The 24,159-nt window shown below is 37.4% G+C and overlaps 1 protein-coding gene across 1 annotated transcript in view; it reads left to right on the top strand.

The window, feature by feature from the left end:
- ARHGAP21 (Rho GTPase activating protein 21) overlaps positions 1-24,159 on the top strand; it is a 132,768-nt gene that overhangs the window by 87,986 nt on the left and 20,623 nt on the right. The window contains 4 exon segments of the mRNA XM_078075252.1: positions 5,927-5,956; positions 7,303-9,199; positions 21,054-21,221; positions 21,362-21,464. Coding sequence (XP_077931378.1) covers positions 5,927-5,956; positions 7,303-9,199; positions 21,054-21,221; positions 21,362-21,464 — 2,198 coding nt within the window.

Raw genomic sequence — 24,159 nt, 5'->3', positions numbered from 1 at the left:
ACAAACAAAAAAACTATTTGTCAGTTTTCACAGTTAAGTGACATAAGAGTATTTTATGGATTTGACAGTGAACTTCTGTTGTTGCCATTTAGAATGAGATTCCTAAAGAGTTTGCCCCGATGTTGCATCCTAGGTAGTCCTTTGGCCAGAAGCCAAAGCTCAGGGTACAAGTGTATATCCCCAGGAATTAGAATCTTTTTTTTTCTTATGAGAACAGAAATTTTATGAAAGCCATTTCTTAATTTTTCAATATGTATGACTGTAAATTAACCCACCAAGCAGTTTTGGAACAGTATCAATTCATTCTATTAGAAGTAAGGTTCACAGTGAATGGAGTCTATACCTTAAGGGAGAAATATGTCAGGGTCTTCAAGAGGAGATGAAACTATATTGAAGACTTTAGCATTTAGCTTAAAATTTTCCCTCATTTTTAGAAAGAAAATGAATAGAATCCTTTATTCCTTTGTTGAGCTTAAACATTGCTGAAAGTAAAAAGAAGGTAACATATATAAATTTCATTCAAGAAAATAATACTTTTCCTCAGTTGACATTGTAGTTTAGTAGAATAAGACAGCATGAGCAAAACTTTTCAAGTAACACATGAAAGCTGACCACTCGATCTAAGAAATGGCAGTAGCCACTGAAAGTTGTATTTTTTTAAATTCTTTTTAGCAAATAATTGTTGTGTTTTGTTTTTTAATTCGAGTACAACAGGAAACTCATGGAATCTTTGTGGTTGGAATGGAAATGGTAGTCATGTTTTTCATTTGTAAGGCATTAGTTTGAATTTAATTCAACATAAGTCCTAAGTAATCTTCTGTAAACATTTTTTTCACAGAAATATCACTAAAGCTGATCCTCATGATTCAGTGTATTCATGTAAAGTATAATTAACTGAAATCCATGGAGATCCACCTTGTGTTTTCAAAGCATGTGGATTTTATTTAGGAATGGCTTTTTAGTGCTAACAGATTACCCTTCTTAAGTACACAGTTGTTTTGGCATTGGGGCGTCTCAACAAGGAAGGTGCAACTCTCCGGGGTAGTTTTCCTAGGCATAGAGAGCTAGTTGTAGAGTACCTGCCCTGGTAATTGAGCGGTTGCCATCACTGCCCGCTGTGTGGTTGATGAAGAGCAGCGGCCCTGGAAACAATCATTGTCTCATTTCATGATCAGTGGGAAAGAAGGTTAATTCGTCTGTCATGTTATAGTTTAGTTAAGATACATATATTTAAAACAAAGGCAAAATACAAAGTGTTGCAAACACAGGAAAAAATCGGCTCACTCGAGTGGCATGAGCACACAGATCTTCAGAGTTCATTGGTAAAGGATTCTAGTAAAATTGTAACAAAATTTGCTTTTCAAACATGTTGTTTGAATTACTTTAAACTTAAGAGATTACAAGCATATGCCCTTAATGATAAAAGAAAACCTCGCTTTTAAACCCAGCCTTCATTCATATTTGAATGCACTATAATTCATGAGACAATCAAAGGAGTGTATATAATTAATGCCTACTATGCATTGTTCCTAAAGGACATTAGGACCTGGCAACTTCTTTTCTGCATCAATGTTTTTAGCTGGGACATCTGTGAGTGTCATTTTTTAAAGCTATTATAAAACACAAAGAGAATGTGGGAATTCCAAAACCATATGCAGAAATTCTTCGCTCTAACAGATTCTAGGGTTAAAATGTTCTGTAAGGGCCTTAAGTATTTATGTTGGTCTGTTACCCATAGTATATGCTTTTAAAGACATAGACTGTGAGGTTGAATATTCATTGTAAAGAAAAAGTAAACATGAACATTTTTACAGCCATTGTAAAAATTATTTACCCAAGTGGAGGCTTCTCGTAGTTTGTATGTGTTTAGTCTGGGCAATGGCGAGACCATGTGTCCATGGACTTTTCTTTTCCTGAGTGATGTATGCACCAAACTGTTCTAGAGGTGCTCAGCTTGTCCTTGAGAGGTGACATGGAGAATTTAATTTGGTTTAAAGTTTGACTCATGTAAGGATAAGTATATAATAATAAATTTCTAATTACAGATGATAGTGATAAAATATTGAAAAACATGAAGTAAAATTAAGAATAATTCATTATGGTACTAAACTAGTGCTGGTAATAGTGCTCCTGTACTTGGCAGCTTCATTTGCTAAACCAACATATATTTTCTAGATTAACAATGTGAGTAGTGTTACATTCATTTTTAGTCATTTTTGACAGTATTTTATAACAATATTTTAGGCTCTGATATCTTAGACAGTTTCATGTTTTTAAGGTATTATTACAAAATAAAAAACACTTTCTGTTCCATTTTCAAAGAAACAGAATGGTTTCCTCACCCTTTCAAATGTTGGCTGTGCATGAATGAAATAGCCACCATCTTGGGGCACCTGGGTGGCTCAGGGGGTTAAGCGTCTGCCTTCGGCTCAGCTCATGATCTCAGGGTCCTGGGATCGAGTCCCATGTCAGGCTCCCTGCTCAGCGGGGAGTCTGCTTCTCCCTTTGCCCCTCTCCCCCGCTCCCTCATGCTCTCTCTCTCGCTCTCTGTCTGAAATAAGTAAATAAAATCTTTAAAAAAAATAGCCACCACCCATCAAGTCACCCAAAGAGTGATGCTGACTAAAGAAAACCCTTCCTCGAATGGGCTCACGATAGAAGAAGATGTGGCCGTTCTTTTCAGTGGATGCATCACGGTATTTTGTTAAGCAACTGGCTCAATAGACTCAAAGTTGAATTTTCAGTTGATGAATTCTGAGAGCTGTAGAGATTGTTGGGTGTGTCTAGTGTTTGGCCGGGGCACTCTGCACCTCCTTTGTGCTGTTCTGTGTCAAACACAGCAAGGCTAAACAGCTTTTCTAGGATGACAGGGAAGAAGGCAGTGGCACCTGGACTTGACCCGAGGCGGGTCTGAGAGTAAAGCCTGTACTTTCAACCAGACCACAGTCCTTTACTGCCGTCGGGTGCAGACGAGGAGTTAAGTGCCTTAGCCCAGTCACCCTGTTAGTGTCAGAGCTGTTGTTCTAACTCATCTCTGGACTCTTGAGTCCAGTGTTCTGCCACTCTGTGAATATGTTACATAAATTGGAAAATGTAATTTGATCAAAGTTTTTCTTTAGATTTATTAGAATTACTTTCAAAATAATTATTTAATATGTTCCATAATCAGTATAATATTGTATTTAAAATTAGGTCGCCATTTGTCGAGTGTGCATGAAGGTGATCCTGCCTAGAGTAGGGAAGCAAGAGTAGGAATTCTGGAGGGTTCTTTCATGTTTTGTGAGTTTGCATTTACTTTGTTCTTTTTCAAAATCAATTTTTAAATAATTATAAGAACAGTTACATGCTTGATAGAAAAGTTACAAATAATTCAGAAAGCTATAAAGTAGGCATACCATCCCCTTTTCCCACACCCCTCTGTGTCATGTTTGGCATGTATTTTATTATACCGACAGACATGTAATTATTTTTTATTTTATCATAAGTAATGGTATTAAATTAATGGGTCATCCTGTTAAAGGTGAAATGGTAGGGAGGAATTTCAATCTCACCAACTTAGTTATTCTGCACGGTCTTTTTTGTGGGGTTTTTTGTTTTTACCCTTTATTAGACAATAATTATGTAATAATAATAGTATTATAATAGTAATAGGCATGGTAATAGTGATTTTGATGCAACTCTACTAAAACTAAACTGGAAGATTATTTTAGGATTAAATTACTGTTAGATACTATACATACAATCAAGATCCAGACTGTTAATATTAAATTTTATTTAATTTGCTCTTTACAATTTTAATTGCAAATGCAGAATTCTTTTTTTTGTTTTTTAGAAAGAAAGTATGTGAGTGGGGGGGCAGGGGGGCAGAGGGAGAGCGTGAATCTTAAGCAGGCTCCACACCCAGTGGAGCCCCACCCGGGACTCCATCTCACCATTCTGAGATGATGACCTGAGCCGAAATCAAGAGTCAGACTTATTTTTTTTTAAAGATTTTATTTATTTATTTTTTTTTAAGATTTTATTTATTTATTTGACGGAGAGAGACACAGCGAGAGAGGGAACACAAGCAGGGGGAGTGGGAGAGGGAGAGGCAGGCTTCCCACTGAGTGGGGAGCCCGATGCGGGGCTTGATCCCAGGACCCTGGGATCATGACCTGAGCCGAAGGCAGACGCTTTAACGACTGAGCCACCCAGGCGCCCCAAGATTTTATTTATTTTTAGAGAGAGAGAGTGAGCAAGAGCAGGGGGGAGGTACAGAGGGAGAGAGAGATTCTCAAGCAGACTCTGCGCTGAGTGCAGAGCCCAGCTCAGGGCTCGATCTCACAACTCCAGACGAAACCAAGAGTCGGTCTCCCAACCGACTACACCACCCAGGTGCCCTGAGAATGAGGAATTTTTAAATAATTAGATAAGCAAGCTTTTTTAGTGTTCATGAACTCTGAGAACATGTAAGGAAATTCAGTAATGCTCTTGAATGAATTCATGTTTTATTCATCTCAAGTATATCTGCTTACGTTAGACAACAGTACTGTCTGCGTAGGATATTCTGTTTAGTCTGCTGTTAATGCATGGTCCATGTGTATGTATGTATGTGAGCACCCATTGAGCATAACTTTACTCAGAAGTGGGGCCCCATGAATATGGGCCATTTAGTATTTAGAGCTGTTACATAGGGATCTTAGAGATGCTTGAAGTATGTCAGATATTTTTTTCAAGTTTTTCATAGTTCCTGTCATACATATACTTTTATTATCCCCAAATTTGAATAAAAGAGGTATCTCTAAATTATTAGTTCTAAAACAGTACTTCCCAGCAGAAATTTCTAGTTGTATTAAAACCCCTTCGAAAAAAATGGGTTCTATGGCCGAATAAGCTTGTCATTTCCCTTTAAATCTTACAACCTACGTGAATGTAGTAGAGGTTTTGAGAAGTCAGGAAGCCTGCCAATCAGCTCTTCGCTACATCATTGAGCATAGAGAATGCTCTCTTCCTCCTCCCTTTTGGGCGATGCTTAATAAAACTGCACAAACACACTGTGGGAAATGCTGTACCAGAGTGTTCACTCATCCAGACACAATCTTCCTGCTGTGGAAAAGTCTTGGTGTGAATATAATCAGCATCAAAAAGATAGTCTTGTTATGTCAGTGGCATGTAACCCAACATGTATATTTTGACTGACTGTATTCGTGCCGTAAAAATATTATGGCATGCATGTTTTCTTTTATCTACTCATTCAGCTTTTCCACCGCATTCTGGCTTATGTTTTACAGTATTCAGTATAAGTTTTAAAGAATTCCTCTGGAAGTAATATTTTTATGTCCATTCAGTCATCATTTTCTTGAGCCAGTAACACAGGACAAAAGGTACAGGAAAAGATCTTAATTTTTGAGTGAAACATATTTAATCGAACAGTCATCCTTTCTCTCCAAATCATAGTGTAAAGACGGTTCCATTCAGCTGACAGCTTGTGGCTGTGCTCTGATTTACAGGGGAAGGAGGAGGTTGTACTATTTTAAATGCATAATAGAGCATTCGGTTCGTCATCTGGAAGCAGAGATGGAAGAAGCTCAGGGGAAATGAGAGACATCAATGTTGCTCTTGTGGAAGGGAAGCTTTGGGGCACATCATCAGACAGCAGTGCAGAGTGAGGAAAATAACCATTAGGAAAGCCTGTCACCAGATGTATTTTGCTTTCAGAAATGGTAGACAGCCCAAATAAGAACCAGATAAAAGCCCGAGAAAAAGATGCTCAGAAGGATACTGAAGTTATTCTTTATGCTCCACTGCCCTTTACTTCTCTTGGTACCTTCCAGAGAAATCAGTATAGATGTATTTTTAGCTTGCTGTTTCCAGCATCAATATGACAACATGATTCTGTCTTTATATCAGTAAGCAGCTTCTACTATGTTTTCCTATTTTCTGCTAGCTACAGTTTACAAAGGATGTCACAGCTCTGGTAAGAAATGCACAGAAGCCATTTCCTTGCTTTTTAAGTTCTGTTCTATAGAGATTTGTAATAAGCCAACCTATTAAAACTATAAGTTTGCTTAGAGAAACCCCTCCATAATGTGATGTTAATCTTACTAATTTGCAGACTGTGTTTGTGATACCTGATTTTCTTTATTTTTTGTTCTCATGTTTGGTTTCTTTTGAATCCTGTGCATAACTGGTGTTAAAACATAACATCTACCTGTATGTGGATTTTATTTATTTATTTATTTATTTTTTAAGTATCTCACCCCCTCTTTCCCTGGTACTTTGCTGATATGTTTGTGGCTGCACTTGAGCTTTGCAGGCTGTCTAATGCAAAGACAGGATATGATGATAGATGTGAATTAAGCTTGTTTTGATTAGGGGAGGATATGTAACATGATACCACACCTCACTGTCTCAGATGCTGACATTGTCCTCATTTACTATCAATTAGTTCTGTTTTATTGCGTCTCTGTCTTTAATTTCAGTTATTTTGAAGTTTTGAAATACATTGCTAGATAGTTTCATAAATAATGGATAAAAAAGAATTTGAGCTGCATGCCTGCCTGTTAGTTATAGAGAAATGTCTCCTCCTGATAAGTAAAAGAGACCAAATAAATTTGTGCAATATAATTTTGCATTAGCTTAAAATAAAAAATAAAAATTATATACAGCAAGATGAATTACTTTTTTTCATATTTTCATGCCTTTAATTTTCATGCTTAATTTAAACATGCATGTTTTCTCTTATTTTTAAATATTAAAATATTTAGCATGGCTTAGGACTTAATTTATCAAAATGGCTTAGTTTTAAGGACTCAGTAATCATTAATTGACAAGACACTGCTCAATATGTCACATTTAATTTATGCCAGCAGTAGCGCTTGCAGTAAAAATGTATTTGGTTAAGATTTTTAATATCTTCACCTTCACTCTGGCAGAAGATCAAAATGTTCTTTTGCTGGGATTTATCAGGCAGCCATTTAACCTGTCAAATGCTGAAAGATCATAAAACTTGAATGGGGAAGATTTAGAAGCGTCAAAGCTATCTCTAATTGGCTGGGGGAAAAACTGGTGTGTTTCAATCCTTTGAGAAAACAGGCAGTTGTAATTTATTTCTGTTGCAAATTCTACAGTGTATTTGATTTCTGAAAGACTAGCCCTTTTCTAAACGTGTGGAGCATCCTTATGTTGTGTTTGCATGCTTGTTTTAGCGAATGTCATTTAGGAATCAGGTAGGGCACAGTAAAAAAACAGCAGTCCATTTCAAGAATGGAAATTGTTCTTCTTATGACTCTCAAATGACACTTTTTTCTGCTTTCCACGTAGGCGTATTCTCAAGATGCCTATCTGAAAGGCAACGAAGCCTACAGTGGTAATGCCCGCAATATCCCCGAACCTCCACCAGTTTGCTACCCCTGGCTGCCATCTGCCCCTTCAGCCATGGCACAGCCAGTTGAAATATCTCCTCCAGATTCATCATCGAGCAAACAGCAGACCAGTACCCCAGTCCTGACGCAACCAGGCAGGGCCTATAGAATGGAAATCCAAGTGCCTCCGTCACCAACAGATGTTGCGAAGTCCAACACGGCAGTGTGTGTTTGCAATGAAAGTGTAAGGACTGTCATTGTACCTTCTGAGAAGGTTGTAGATTTGTTAACTAATAGAAACAACCATACAGTTCCTTCACATAGAACCGAAGAGGTGAGGTATGGCATCAACGAGCAGACCTCTTTGAAAACAGTGTCAAGAACCACACCACCATCATCCTCGATTCCCGCTGCCCATCTAATTCATCAGATTGCAGGCTCCAGGTCATTGGAACCTTCGGGAATTTTACTTAAATCTGGCAATTACAGTGGACATTCGGAGGGAATCTCAAGCAGTAGACCACAGGCTGTGGATTCGCCTTCCGTATCTGTTAATCACTATTCTCCGAATTCCCATCAGCACATAGACTGGAAAAACTATAAAACTTACAAAGAGTATATTGATAACAGACGATTGCACATAGGTTGTCGGACAATTCAAGAAAGACTAGATAGTTTAAGAGCAGCATCTCAGAGCACAACAGATTATAACCAGGTGGTACCAAACCGCACTACTTTGCAGGTACGACGTCGAAGCACCTCTCACGATCGAGTGCCCCAGTCTGTTCAGATCCGGCAGCGCAGTGTGTCCCAGGAGAGACTGGAGGATTCTGTGTTAATGAAGTATTGTCCACGAAGTGCATCTCAAGGAGCACTGACCTCTCCACCTGTTAGTTTTAGCAATCATAGAACTCGTTCCTGGGATTATATCGAGGGACAGGGTGAAACCTTAGAAAACGTCAGTTCTGAGAGTCAAATACCCGATTCAAATGGAGAACGAAAGCAGACCTACAAGTGGAGTGGATTTACTGAACAGGATGATAGACGAGGGATATATGAAAGACCTAGGCAGCAAGAAATTCACAAGTCTTTTCGAGGTTCAAATTTTACCGTGGCTCCGAGCGTTGTTAATTCCGATAATAGGCAAGTGCCTGGCAGAGGAGTGGGATCTGTGTCTCAGTTTAAAAAAGTGCCACCAGATCTAAAAACACTGCAGTCCAGCAGAAACTTTCCAACCACTTGTGGAATGTCACTGCCTCGAGGTGTTTCGCAAGACAGGTCACCTCTTGTGAAAGTCCGAAGTAATTCTCTGAAAGCGCCTTCTACACATGTCACAAAACCATCATTTAGCCAGAACTCATTTGTTTCTGTCAAAGACCAAAGACCGGTAAATCACTTGCATCAAAACAGCCTGTTGAATCAGCAGACATGGCTAAGAACCGAAAGTGCCCCTGATCACCAGGTGGAGACTGGGAAACCCCCCTCTTTATCTGGAGCTCCTGTCAAGCCTGGCCCTCAGACGACTGACAACTCTGGCGCTTCGGATTTAGAATTATCCGTCACTCAGAGAAATCACGACTTAAATCTACGAGAGGCTGAAATTCAGGAGTCAGATACTTTAGATAATAGAGAAACTGTCATCCTAAGAGAAAAACCTCCATCCGGTCGCCAGACACCACAGCCTTTAAGGCATCAGTCTTACATCTTGGCCGTAAATGACCAGGAGACTGGATCAGACACCACCTGCTGGCTGCCCAATGATGCGCGCCGAGAGGTCCATATAAAACGGATGGAGGAAAGGAAGGCCTCAAGTACCAGTCCACCTGGGGATTCCTTGGCATCCATCCCCTTTATAGGTGAGCTCATGTGTCGTCAGTGGCTACTGTGTCAAATATGTTACAAATCTTTCCAGTAAGGTATTATTTTTAGTGGCAACAGGCACAAAAATTTTACACTGATCTTAAAACATTTGTCCTCAATTTCCTGAACTGGGCTAAAGCCAGAGCTGTAAGCTTTTACCCTCAAAGATTATTTCAAGTGACAGTTTTCCTTTTTTATTTTAATGTTAGGTACTCAGTGCCTTTCTTTTCTTTTCCTTTCTTTTTTTTTTTTTTTTTTTTGGATGAAACAAATTTCCACTGTCTGGGGCCAAGGGACCCAGCAAACCAAATGGTACCTAGTTGATGATCCATCTGAATCAAAAGCCAAGTCGAACAGTTTTAATAATTAGTAATCAGCCTTTTATTTAAACAGTGCTTTTGACTTTATTATTTCCTGTTTCTTTGGGCTGAATGAATAGACCTCTTCGTTGTCAAGTTTTACTTTGTCTTAGAGTAAATCTTGGGATAGAGTTGGAAAAATCGCTCAAATTACAAGCTTATGGCCCAGTGCAGAACAGCTGGTATGTTTCCTGAGGCCTGAGACTGCTCCCACACAACCCAGGTGTATTCTCCACAACCGGCCAGTGTGGTGGTTTAAAAATGGGAATCAGATCATGCCGCTCCTCTGACCAGACCCTCTGTTTACTTTCCCCGTTACCCAGAATAGAATCCCAAATTCTGCCGTGGCCTGCGGGGCCCTCCATGAACTTGCCACCCCCCACCCCACTGCACCTCTTGAGCCTGTCTCCTGTCTTCCTTGTTTGTGCATCCCGTCTTCAGCCCATCTTTAGCCGCCCTGGCCTGCTTGCACCTGCGGAGCCTGCCAAGCATGCTTCGGGGCCCTGGTACTGCCGGTTCCCAGCCCCAGAACACATTCTGCAGAGAGTCACAAGACTCTCCCTCGTGGCATTTGGGTCTGTGCTCAAGTATTGCCTTATCAAGGTGGCCTTTCCTCACCAGCCTATCTGTAGTAGGTACCCCACACACATGCATGGCACCTGACATTCTCTGTCCCCTTCAGCCACTTTATTTCTCTTCATATCACTTGTTTCCGCTTGACGTGTTTTATATTTTTTATTACACGTTTCTCTGCAGAGCTAAAATATAAGTTGCACGAGAGCCAGGCTTTTAGATCTTTTGTCCACTTCGATAACCTTAATACCTAGAACACTGCCTGGCACTCAGTAAATATTGTTTGAAATGATAGGCTAATGATAATTTTTGAGATGATGGTTAAGTGTATAGCAAAATCAAAAGAAGAGTTCTCATCATAGTTACTATGTAGCTCCAACACATAATCCACTAACAGGATTATCGTATGTGTCCTTAGTTTTGCCTTTATTTAATAATGAGAAGTTTAAGCTGTAGAGGCGTTAAATAACTTCCCTAAAGTGACACAGTTAATAAACAGTAGAGACTGACACTTGGCCCGCTGATTCAGCCTCCTCACAGAGCACAGCTCCGGAGGGCACCATGAATATAGATGCATTGTGAAGATCGCCCCCCGGAGTTGTGGGATGCAGGGGCCTTCTTCTGAGGCCAAGGCCATACTCATCCTCACCCCATTACCCCATGAGTTCATGCAGGATTCTCCATAATTTTATAGTATAGTGTGCTTCTCTTCGAGCAACATTTCAAGGTTTTTCTTTCCTAGAGAAATTTTCTAAATCTACTGAGCTATTGGACTGTCAGGCAACACTATCAGAGTCAGCTTTTGAGAAAGTTCTATGTAACTTATGTTTTTTATAAATATGATATATTCAAGTTGTAAACATTTGTGGGGAATCTCAACCTAAATTGTACTCGTATTTATATCCATACCCTTAAATCCAAGCTCAGAGAGTAGAACTTTGCCATAAATGGAATCTTATACATCATCTAGATATTTTATAGAAAGTAACTGAGGACTAATGATTGTTCTATGATTTTTTTAAACATAAAAGTCCCTACAACTTGTGACTGTATTTGATAAGCCTATGAGATCTTGCCAGAATAATGGCATCATATTTTCTTCCTGCTTAATAAGAACAATATAATCAGATTATATTGGAGTAATAAAAAAAATGTGCTAACTATATCTGTTAATATTTCTTCCTAGTTATCTATCTCTTCTTTGAATAGATCAATAAGTTGATCATTACTAAAGAGAGAACATTAGCTAAAGTATAAAGTAAAAATGTATCTAATTCTATATCCGTATAGATTTAGAGAAATGATTAAACTATTTGTTTATTCACTAAAAATAAAAACGCTCACTTCCTAGTTCTGATCAGATTCTACGTTAAGTACTTCTCAGGACAATTTCATATATACCTCCTAAAACCTTCATATATAGCATGTAATTACTGTGGTATGTCAGTTATACCATAACCAGTGGAATAGGGCAGGATAAAAAACTGAAATACAAACACAGAATTTTTTCACTCTGTTTCCATATGTAAATATTGTCCATTGATGTAAGCATTCTTAAAAGTTTCTAGGCCCTCAGGTGGAATAATGCCATGCCTCCTGAGTTACTACAGCATTTTAATGGCTCTTATAAAATTGTATGCCATTTGAAGTAAAGGCATAGGAAAGAATTTTAGTATACTTGCCTTTTTACTCTGAAAAGCTTTTAGCTCTTTGATTAACTAAAATCCTTTACTCTAACCTTGAAGTCCAAAAAATACTTAATTAGACACTGTGTTGTTGAATATGTAAACAACCAGTCAATAGAAGAACTTTTAGATTTCATTAAGTATAAGTTCCATAATTTAATCAATATTGAAATCCTTTTATTATTGAGCTTCAAAGTGTTCTCTGACCCGTAGGTGTTTCTCTTCCCAGTCTATTTTTTAAATTTTGTATATATATATGAAATTTAATTATATATATAACATATATATATATAAAAGTGGGATAGACATCAGCATTGAAATGGAGTAAAAGAGACTATTTGCAATGTTTCCCAGTGTATTTTCTAGGAACATTAATTCCATTTGATTAAGGAGAAAAAAAAATCAGTGATCAAATAAATTGAGAAATGCTGGGTTTAAATAAATAAGTTTTGTTTGTCTTTACCATGGGACTCTTAGAATTATTAACATGCTACTAGATGTTTTGTAGGTATATTTTCTTTTTCTTTTTTTTAATTTAAATTTTTAAAAAAATTTTATTATGTTAATCACCATACATTACATCATTAGTTTTTGATGTAGTGTTCCATGATTCATTGTTTGCGTATAACACCCAGTGCTCCATGCAGAACGTGCCCTCTTTAATACCCATCACCAGGCTAACCCATCTCCCCACCCCCCTCCCCTCTAGAACCCTCAGTTTGTTTCTCAGAGTCCATAGTCTCTCATGGTTCATCTCCCCCTCCAATTTCCCCGCCTTCATTTTTCCCTTCCTACTATCTTTTTTTTTTTAACATATAATGTATTATTTGTTTCAGAGGTACAGGTCTGTGATTCATCAGTCTTACACAATTCACAGTGCTCACCATAGCACATACCCTCCCCAGTGCCTATCACCCAGCCCCCCATCCCTCCCACCCCCCACCACTCCAGCAACCCTCAGTTTGTTTCCTGAGATTAAGAATTCCTCATATTAGTGAGATCATATGATACATGTCTTTCTCTGATTGACTTCTCGGAAGTATTTGACCATGAATCCTTTTATTTAGAGGATCTCTGTTTAATATATCATAAAACACACTTCAGAGAATATACTTATGCTATCACATGGAACATTTAAATTAAAAGGAAAGAAATAAGGTTGCTTCTGTATTATCACATTCCAGAATCTTATATTCCATGATTTTAATAATTATTTTTTTGTCATTTGAAAACATTCTAGATTAATGCAGAAAAAAAAAAGAATTAAGTACTTGGCTTTATTCCCAAAACACCAGAGAATGGAGCCAATTCATTTGTTTAGTTATTTATAATACAGAGCAAATGGTATGTCTTACAATTTTCCAGCATTTTGTTACACATTTAATGTCTAATATTTCTTTTGGTTCACAAAGATTTAAAGAAGTGAAGAAAATAAACCATTTTACTTGTTTTTAAATTAGGAATATCAGTCATTGACAGTATTTTGTTTACCCCCCACAGGCAGTTTATAAAGCGTCATAGTAAGCACTGAAAATAAGTTTTTACTTCTTTTACGAGTAAACACAAAACACAAAATGAGTAATGAGTTCATAAGTAATTTGACATTTAGTAGCAGGATTTAAGATGTATTCTACAATGTGAACTTCCTACATTTCTTTATACTACTCTTACAATTATTAATATAAAGAAACTATAGCTGTATCACCCACACTCAGATTTCATTTCAAATTCATTTTCCTCCTCTTTTCTTGCCATATTTCTAATAGTCCTTCTTGTTCTCACCCCAAAGTTGGCCCATATGCATGTACTTAGTGTCAGCCTATGTAAAATTGAATTAGATTGGTACAGTCTTATTGGTCCTGCCATTTTAAACCAACTTAGAGGTTTTAAAGTTTGTGAGATTTATACCAGATTACAGTGTCTGAAATTTACCCAACAGCAATGGGAGTGGGTGACTGTCCCCTTATTCCCAGCTTCTCCCTCTGGAGGCTCTAGTCTCCTAATGCCGGCCATGGTATTATAGGCGGTGCACCGAGGACCCAGCCCCTCTTTTATACTAATACGTATTGAGTGTTTCTACAAAGCAACTGATCTGTAAAGACAAAATTATGCTCACCATCTTACAGTCTTTTTCATATACCAGCATTCCCGCAAGATGTGACTCTATTGACAGTTAAACTTAGAGACTTTTGCTTCTATTGAGTAATGATGGGGAGTTCATTTTTAAATATAACAACAATGACAAAATCCCCAAACTTTTGTAGTACTTTATAACCTAACAAGTGTTTCATATACCAATCCTCATAACAGCCTGGTAGGGAATTTAGGTCAGGAGTAGATAACCCACTTTATGGATAGGAAAGTTGAGTCGTTTGCTCAGGGTCTCTCAGCAGGTAACTGACAAGAGTTGATTATCTGCTGGCTCTGAATCTCATATTCTTTGGACAATGCCCCAAAAATGTGCTAAAGTTCAAATCCTGGCCTTTTACTCTTTTAAGAAATAATTCTACATTCTTCTTAACTCAGACTTTCCAAGATTGAATGAGCATCTTTTCAATAAATAAATGTATGTGGTCCAAGTTGGTTCACAATACTGTTCATCGTGGAATAATTTTAGATGCCCATTTACCTTCCTTTGGTGATAGCATTAGCTTTTAGCCTAAACTATTTCAAATTTATCTACAGCACACCTTGTAGAATACTGATTAATTTAGGGGAAAAAAATTTAACTTAGCACTATGAAAACTACAGAATTATTTCCCTAAAGTTAGACTTTCTCGATTTTCAGCTAGTTCTTTAATGTTGAAAACAGATCTAATAGTAACTACACTCTCAGCTGTATCTGGCAGTTTTTAAGGTAAATCCAAACCTCAAAAGCCCCCTAACAAATCCCTGGTTTAGAAAAACCTAAAGGTATTTTAAATTACTACACAAATGATAATTTTGCACCTTTAGTGGATTTATTATTTCAGGCCTCTTGATTAGAATTGACCCTTCTGATAATCCTCGCCCAGATTCTGTACTTTATAGGTAACGAATTTAATATCCAGGAAAACTAAGTGGTTTTCACATAGTCAAACAAGACAGGACCCCCTGCTCATCTTCCCTATTCCTAATAGTTTGCTTGTTTTCTGCGTGAATATTAATCATTTGAAAGAAAGATTGGTGGAATTGGTGCCTCATGCTTATTGACTGTTTTTAAAGTCACTGTTGAATTTCTTGAAATGAATACTTCCAGCATTTGTCAGCTAGCAAGCGGGGTCCGTTTTCATACCCACGTGCCCCTCCCCCCCAACCCACAAAATCTTAAAACCTTGAGTTAACTCGTCTCATCTCTGGGACTGCAGAAATTCAGCAAAGTAACTGGAACCGTTATCTTTGGTAAATCTAAAAGTAGTGCTCCCACTTGCCCTCTTTAAATGTAGAGCACTTGCTATGCGAATATGGTTAATGCTGTCTTGCCATCAGGCTAACTAGCCCCAGCGCTGACCACGTGACTGCACACATTCCTGCTTCTGGTCCAGTTTCATCTCCTTCCTTCCTAGTCTCTACTGTCACAACAGTTCCTCTTGGATTTACAGCTCCATTCCCTTTACCTCAGCACCAACTGCCAACTGGTTATGGCAAGCAGGCATAGAGCATTCAAAATTCCCTTACTTCCTAATCTTTTTAAAAAAATCATCTCTCTCCTAGGAAGATAGAGCATTGGATTTTTGGTGATGAAAATAACCAAATCTCAAAATGACTTTCACAAAGCCAAATGTTTACCTAAATGCATGTTATGGAGCTGATTAGTAAAGAAGCTTGGTCATAATAAGTCGTATTATGATAATGAGTTGAATTACTATAAAAAATGGGGATGTTTGAACCAGGTGATGGTACCCCTTATCAGTTTATATAAAAGTTAATAGGACCTACTGTTTCCAGAGCTCTGTTTATAACTAATGAAGAGTTTCAGTAAGTAGAGATCTGTCACTTGATGATCAGAGAGAAGTACATGTTAATATATTATTGGCTTATTTTTTAAGCATTCTTTCTAACCATACCTTTTAAATTTAAGGTATGTGGAGTTTCTTGAATGTGTCATCTTTATCAACCCCAAAACTTTTCCACCTGATGTTCAGTAACTGGTATTGCTATTAGTAAGGTTAAGTAAAATTCGCCTAGGTAGTTCAGTTTTTTAGAATGACTTTATTTCATTGTGGTTACATTAGATTAAAAAAAAAAAACATGGGGCGCCTGGGTGGCTCAGTTGGTTAAGCGACTGCCTTCGGCTCAGGTCATGATCCTGGAGTCCCTGGATCGAGTCCCGCATCGGGCTCCCTGCTCGGCAGGGAGTCTGCTTCGTCCTCTGACCCTATCCCCTCTCATGTGTTCTCTCTCTCTCATTCTCTCTCTCTCAAATAAATAAATAAAATCTTTAAAAAAATAAATAAATAAATAAATAAATAAAAAACAAAACAAAACCCTGTGGTATTACAAAGATTAATCAGTTGTTACTTATTAATACATAAGAAAGAGCTTATGCTTGCCTACTGGAAAAAGAATTCAACCTGATATAACTCCTGTCCATCTCCTTTGATTTAAACTGAGTATAAGTATCTCAGAAGACAAGTAAAAAGAAAGGACAGTTTTCCCATTTGAATTTCTTTTTAAGACAAAGAATCCATTAGCATTATTTTATTCTCCTTTTCCTTAAGGACAAGGAAAAATCTCAAAAGATTTTTAAACATGTATTTCTAGGTCATTTGTAGTGAATGTCCCTTCTTGTGGACTTGGAACAGAAGCAGTTTGTTCAATCCATATTTTTAGTAAAAATTATACACACACACTCATGCTATTTTGGAAATATGCCCATTGCGGGGTTTGAACTCATGATCCTGAGATCAAGACCTGAGCTGAGATCAAGAGTCGAACACTCAACTGACTGAGCCACCCAGGCACCCCTCCATATACACTTTTACATTAGCCACCATTTCTTCCAACTTATACAGATTTCCTCCTCCCTTTGCAATGTACAGTTTATAATATTATGCTGTTAACATTCCTTAAATGATAGTGTAATTTGGGGAGGGGTTAGGATTACCTCTTCCTAGCAGAGGTGAAATAAAAAGCAAAGGTACTTCAAGGAACAGACTGTTTAGCCATAGTCTATGCCAAAAATTACAGTAATTTCACCGAGTTTTATAAAATTATTCTCAACTATAATTTTAAAATACAAACTACATTGATGTCATGCTTTCTTTGAGTAATTATTTGAACGGTGAAAAAAATTCGTCATAACCCAGCTCATTTTAGAAGAGGCCTGTTGTGCTCTGTTCTAACCTGCAGCACTGGACAGTAGGTCTCCTGAGGAGTAATGCTTGTTTATGAAGGGGGGGCTAGAAACACACTGTGTTCTACTTTTGTGCTGATTGGAATTCTCTTGGTTACAAATGATACAGAGTTTTTTCTTATTAGCTCATGCTAAAAAGGAATGTTGGCTCACAGTGAAGAAGTTTTGGAGTAGACCTAGTTCTGTGCATGGCTGGATCTGAATACTCAAGTGATTTGGCATCAAGATTGTGTATCTTTTTCTCAGTTTTGCTTTCTTCATTCTCGGATACTTTTTCTCCACATGGTAGAAAAGATGGCCACTGGCAGCTCAGTTTACTGATTTTTATAGTTTTTGTTCCCCAAGGGAAGAGAAGAGAAAGACCATACTTTTTTCAGTATCCATATATGAAATCGGATGGAGAGACTATGACGGGTCCTGACTGGATCAGATTCCTTGCCCTTGGCCAGTCACCGTGGACTCAGTGTGTGAGGGTCCTGTGAGGGGTCAGACCTGGCGTGCATGCCCATCCACAGAAGGGCGAGCCCTCTGGTGGCCCCACCGAACCCCAAAGATAGAGATGAGCAGCTAGCAGCATACGTTCTCTGCAGTCATCATGCAGAAGATGAAGAGGAACAAAGAGGATAAGAACATCATGAGATGAAAATATCTGCCAGGTTATGAGATGAAAAACAGCTGTCTGGTTTTACTTGGTTTCATTGTGTTATTTCATTAGTAGGTTTTCACAAGGTTTTTGGTGGGTTTTTTTTCCCACATTTTTATTAGGTTTCCATGATTTGTCTTTTCATATATTTTGCTCCTCTTCTGTTATGATTTTAGTTGTTCCTATTTATAAGAGCTCTCAATATGTATTAGGGCTTCCATTTTTTTCTTTGTTGTTTGAAAAGTAATTCTAAGAGTTATACATAAAGTTTCACAATATGCTTAATTGATTTTCTACCTGTCTATATTTTTCTTTTTTTTTTTTTTTAAGATTTATTTATTTATTTGAGGGAAAGAGAGAGAGTGGGGGGGAGGGATAGAGGGAGAAGGAGAGAGAATTCCAAGCAGACTCCACGCTGAGCAGAGTCCAATGCAGGGCTCGATCCCAGGACCCTGAGATCATGACCTGAGCCAAAACCAAGAGTCAGACGCTTAACTGACTACACCACCCAGGTGCCCCTATTTTTCTTGATTTGTGAAATCTTAGAGATGTTCTGTTAGAATTTTAGTTGAAAGAGATAACAGTGAAAATTTTTTATTCAGATATGAATCATCAGCTTAAACATAATAAGTTGTATTCTCCCTTTGGAAAAAATCCAAATTGAAATATGGAGTGTGTATTTTCTTTGAGAATTAGTTCTTTATCTATTTTTGGAAAACAGTATTTTCCAAAAATAAAATAAAAATTTGGGGTGCTTAGGCCTGATTTTTTTTACAGATTAAGAAACAGTGATCACTTTGAATTTGAGTATATAACAATTTCAGTGTCCTCTCCACCTTTTCTTTATTGTCAAGAGCTATGGGGCTTTTAGTGACTAAAGTAAATTAAGGCCTCAAATGTTCAGTCATCCTTTTGATTATGTAGTTCAGTTTACCATGAGGGATTATGCCACTTGATAATAGCAAGTCTGCAGCCTTGATAGTTCATAAATGTGTTCTGCATGCATAACTTAACATCTTTATGTTGTTTGTGACATGCCTCAGACAAAGATGATTGGTAATTTTCATCTGGCAGAGTATTTAAGTTTGATTATTAAAAATATAGAAATTCGTTGAAAATCTGACAGCACACTGGTTTTCTCTTTGGACAACTAGATAGTACACATTTTCTTACAGTGGAAAATGAGATAAGCCTGAATTATTCTTGTTTGTACATAATCTACATATTGGTAATAATGAAAGCATATGTTAAAATTAGGGTTTTAAAATTCCTACTAATACTACAACAACAATGGTATTTTTAAGACAATAGAAAAGTTCTCACATTTTTATAGGGAATGAAGAATTGGTTTTATTAAAATTGTCTTGAAAGATTTCTCCCACGGCATCTCCTAGGCACTATTTGACACAAATATTACCCACCACTGTTGCAAATGTTTTCTCTACGGAAATTTCTTCCTGCTGTTAATACTCTCAGTACTACATACGCCAGATGATTTCTAAAGAATACAGTATTTTCCCATTCATAACCGTGCATCTGAATTCATAACAGATTGGTGGCCCAAGCAGACCCCAGAAGACCCAACTTACTTCATACACATGTATCATTTGAAAAAGTTGGTTAATTTGTGGTAATTTACATCATAATGACAGTTTTAAAGAATATTATAATCTTTAATAAAATTAAATTTTTATCCTTATTCAGTTGATTTAAAATTAGTTATCTTCTTTTGAAAAAAGGAGTAATGCATGCTCACTAACAGGATATTTAATTGTCATGTACTTAGTAAACTTGATTCATAGAGAAATTTTAAAAATGTTTTCTAGTACTAAAATATAAAGAGCTGCTTTTAAAAACTTTGTAAAAGCATAAAATAAGCTTAAAATAAAATTTACAGATTTTAGCTATAAATGTTATAACTTTGTATCATTATTAGTCATCTTGATGAAAATGCTAACCATTAAAATGATAGAGCATTCTTAGAATTTGGTCAAAATTAAAATAGTTTAATCTTTTAAATCAAGAAATCAAAAGCCTGTTTCATCATTATAGTATATTCTTTATAAAGGGTTTTGTTATGATTTTCTAAGACTTAGGGCATTTGATTTTAGGGAATATAGTTCTGGCATTCTATTAAATTACACTCTCCTGGCCTAGAATATTAGAATTTAAACCATTGATGTTTTTATAAGAGTAAGAATTTTGAACAGAGCTATTACTCACCAGTTTGGAAAACATATATAATTTATACTTCTAGGCAAAAATTCTGGTATCAGACTCTCTGGGTCCACATGCTGTCCCTATGGCTTGGGAACTTTACACAAGTTACTTAACCTGTCTGTTTTGGCTTCTCCATCTGTAAAATAGTACTTACTTTATAGGATTTCTTAGGAATTAAATGAAAAATATATTTAAAGTATTTAGAACAGTGCTGGTACCTACTAAGCTCTGTACATATGTTAGCTAGTGTTATTACGTATGCATGCATATGGCATTTCTGCTCTTGACAGATTGTGACAGACTTTTGAGAAGCTTAAAATTCATAACATCTAAAACGTCTATATTTCTACAGGGGTACCAGGGCATCTGCTCAAGGGGGCAAGTGGGGATTTCTCCTCTGGGCGAGGGCTGACATTTGCTTGGGGAAGAGGTCACGTATTCCAAACTACCAGTGGTTGTCTCAGTCCATTTGGGCCACTGAATACCGCAGACCGGGTGGCTTAAACAATAGCCATTTATTTCTCCCAGTCACCTTGCTTAGCTTCCTGAAATGAAGACATTTACAATTGGGAAAGTAACTCTTTTAGGGTGATTATTGTTCTGCTTTTATAGGTTTAGGTTCTGAATACCTGTAACTTTGGTATCTTGATTATCTGTTAGTGAAGTTATTAATTGTTGGTAGAAGAAGCAACTTATTTAATTTCTTGGACCACATTCTCAGAATTATTTGGAATTTACTAGAGTAATAACTGTGTAAGATTTTTAACAGACAAGTATGTTATTTATTGGTGCTTTAGTGGCTAAGTGTTAAAATCTCTATCTTTTTTTTAAACAATGAATATTGATTATTAATAATTAGGTCATTTAGCATTCTGATTTGTTTTTCTTTTTCTTTTTCTTAATTTTTTTTTTTTTTAAGTAAGCTATAAACCCAGTGTGGGGCTTGAACTCACGACCCCGAGATCAAGAGTCACGTGCTCCACCGAGTGAGCCACCAGGCGCACCACCAATATTTATTTTCATTTTATTTTCTAGATGAACCAACGAGCCCCAGCATTGATCATGACCTTGCACACATCCCCGCTTCTGCTGTCATCTCAGCCTCCACCCCCCAGGCACCCCAGGCACCTTCCATTGCAATGGTCCCACCCAGCCTCACCACGTCGGCTCCTTTAATTCGCCGCCAGCTCTCCCATGACCAGGGTACGTTTCAGTGAGTGGCTGTGCAAACCATCTCTCTCTCAGTTTTCCACTTAGAACGCTGTGACACACTGGGATCTCCTCCCTATGAAAACGATCTGGAAATCACTTGCAAAGGTCTACATGTTGGCTTTTAATTACAGAATCTGTCGGACCTCCCAGCCTGGATGCCCAGCCCAGCTCAAAGACCGAAAGATCAAAATCTTATGATGAGGGTCTCGATGATTACCGGGAAGATGGGAAATTGTAAGTCTCGAGCATATCATTTTATTTATTTATTTATTTATTTATTTATTTTTAAAGATTTTATTTATTTATTTGACAGAGAGAGACACAGCGAGAGAGGGAGCACAAGCAGGGGGAGTGGGAGAGGGAGAAGCAGGCTTCTCGCCGAGCAGGGAGCCCGATGTGGGGCTCGATCCCAGCACCCTGGCATCATGACCTGAGCCGAAGGCAGACGCTTAACGACTGAGTCACCCCGGCGCCGCTCGAGCATATCACTTTAAATATTGGGTGCTCAGCATGACTTTGACATATAAATACTGAATTTTAATGATTTCTTTTATACTTTTAACTTTATATTAGAAATGCAAATAAAAAATAAAGTTGTTATTCCATAATATATTCAGGTGAATTTTTAAAATTAATATTTAAAAATCAGTAAACATAATGCAAAAAATATTTGTATTAAGCAATGACTGCTACTGGAGGCTTCTGGTCACCCAGGTCTCTTCTCAAACATAACTATGTTACTGTTTTCTAGCTATTCTCTGCATAAAATCACGTGTACACATTTATGTAGGCTTATATGTGGGTGTACGTATTCTAATTATTTTTATAAACAAATGATAGATGCTGTGCACACTGATCATGGAGATCATCCAGTGTGTGTATTCCTGGCTCAGCTTTTTCATGCTTGTTTCATTTTCCGCTGAATAGTTTACCAAAATATATCTGTCATTCCATAGTCTATAAGTAGACATTTAGGTTGATTGAATCTTAGGCACTGCAAACAGTACTTCAGTGACTATATTTGTATATAGTCCATTTAGTATATGAGTGAGTATGGTTGGAAGAAAGATTGTTACATCAAGGGGGTGTGTATTTTTTATATTAATACACATTGTCAGCCACTCTCCATAAAGCTTATACCAAATCACATTCCCACCAACAGTGCACAGAAGTCTCTGCCCCTCACCGGCCCAGCATGTTATTTAACATTTGACTTTTTGTAAATCTAATGGTATCACGTTGTGGGGATTTTCTTTTTTTTGAAAATTTCTTATTAATTGAATATCGTTTCATATATATTTAAGAGATATTTATATTTTCCTGTGAACTGCTTATTCATATCTTCTGCCCATCTCCCTACTGCTCTTCCTTACTGACTTCTGGGGGCTCTTTATATAAAGGAAACTAGCTCTTTTCTGAGATAAGTGTTGCAAGTCTTTTCCCAATTCAGTTTAAACTGTGCAAAAATGTTAAACTTTTTCTTTGCAGGTAAATTTAGGATATTTTTTTAAACGGCCTCAGATTTTGAGTCATATTGAAAAAGCCTTTCCTCCAGAATTACAACAAAAGTCTTCTGTGTTTCCCTCTCAATGTTATGTTTTTCTTTGTCTTTTTTGTCTGTGTGTGTTTATAACTTTGATTCATCTGGAGTTTATTTTATTCCAATTAGTGAGATAAAGGGCCAGCTTTGTATTTTCCAATGTCTCTCAGTTGTCCCCAAAGCATCTATTGAATGTTACATTTTTCCCACTGATATTTCATCTTTATTGTATACTAAATTATTAAATATATTTAGTTTTATTTTTAGCCTCCATTCTGTTCAGTTGATTTATCTGTCTACTCACGTACACCAGATTCTGTTCATTGTAGTGGTTTTATAATGTTTTTATCATCAATGGGACCATTCTCTCATTACTTTATGTTTTTTCTAAATTCTCTTGGCTATTTCTGTTTATTTTACTACTTGAACTTTTTAAAGTCAGTTTTCTAGTTCTTAAATTTTTATGGCTAGTGTTAGTGACGCAGTGTTTTAATTTATACAATTAAGGAACATTGCCATTTTATGATTTTGAACCTTCAGAGAACGATTTGTCTTTTTTTATCAGTATTTTGGTATAGATTCTCTGAAGCTTCCATTCAATGATTATTTATATTCCAATAATAGCAGTTCTTCCTGGACCAGCTACATGGGGGAAGTGTGTGTGGGGTGTGTCCATGGCAGTGGTCCAGACTAGCAGGAATTGTTCTGATGATGCAGAGTTGAATTTGTGAGCTCTTTTAGCCTTTACTTCTTCCTCACTAAAAAGATACCATAACTGCCGCATTTCAGAGTCTCCTTCACCCTGCACCAACTGCACATGCTTCTTGCAAAGATGACAGGACTGTGTGTTTCCTCCTTCGTTTTCATACTCCCTGATAGACGTGGTGGTGAGTGAGGCTCCTGTCACCAGCTCCAGCACCCTGTTTCCCACTGCTCCAAACAGGGGAAGATTTTGATCTTCAGAGGGCAGTGCACTGCAGTTTTGTCTAGAGATATGCAACCAGTGGTGTCCCCTCTTCCTGTATCCATCCTTTCCTTCACCGCATTTAACCACCCATCCTCATGTACATGCACCCATTGCTGGTCAGCGTTACAGGTGTCTCCTGATAGTGCTGGAGATGGAGTTTGCATATCTGTTTCTGGCTGTCTTGTTTGGGGTGGTTTGAAGGGGGAGGGCAGTGCCATATTCAGTCTCATCTTGCAATCCTAAATTCCTTAAACTGAATTTTGAATTAAAAAAATAAATCTTTGTCCCCTACAGTTAAATTGTTTTGAATAGTTAAAGCGAACCTATCTTCAGAAGCCCTAAGCCTTTTCAGTGGCAGCAGCTGGTCTCATACCAAAGCATCCTGAGTGTGGTTGGCAGGAGGAGTGGTGGGCCCAGACTGG

This window comes from Halichoerus grypus, chromosome 6 (assembly GCF_964656455.1).
Source record: "Halichoerus grypus chromosome 6, mHalGry1.hap1.1, whole genome shotgun sequence".
NCBI classification, from domain to species: Eukaryota; Metazoa; Chordata; class Mammalia; order Carnivora; family Phocidae; genus Halichoerus; species Halichoerus grypus.
Note: the sequence above shows the minus strand (reverse complement) of the source record. Positions and strands in the feature narration are given on the sequence as shown.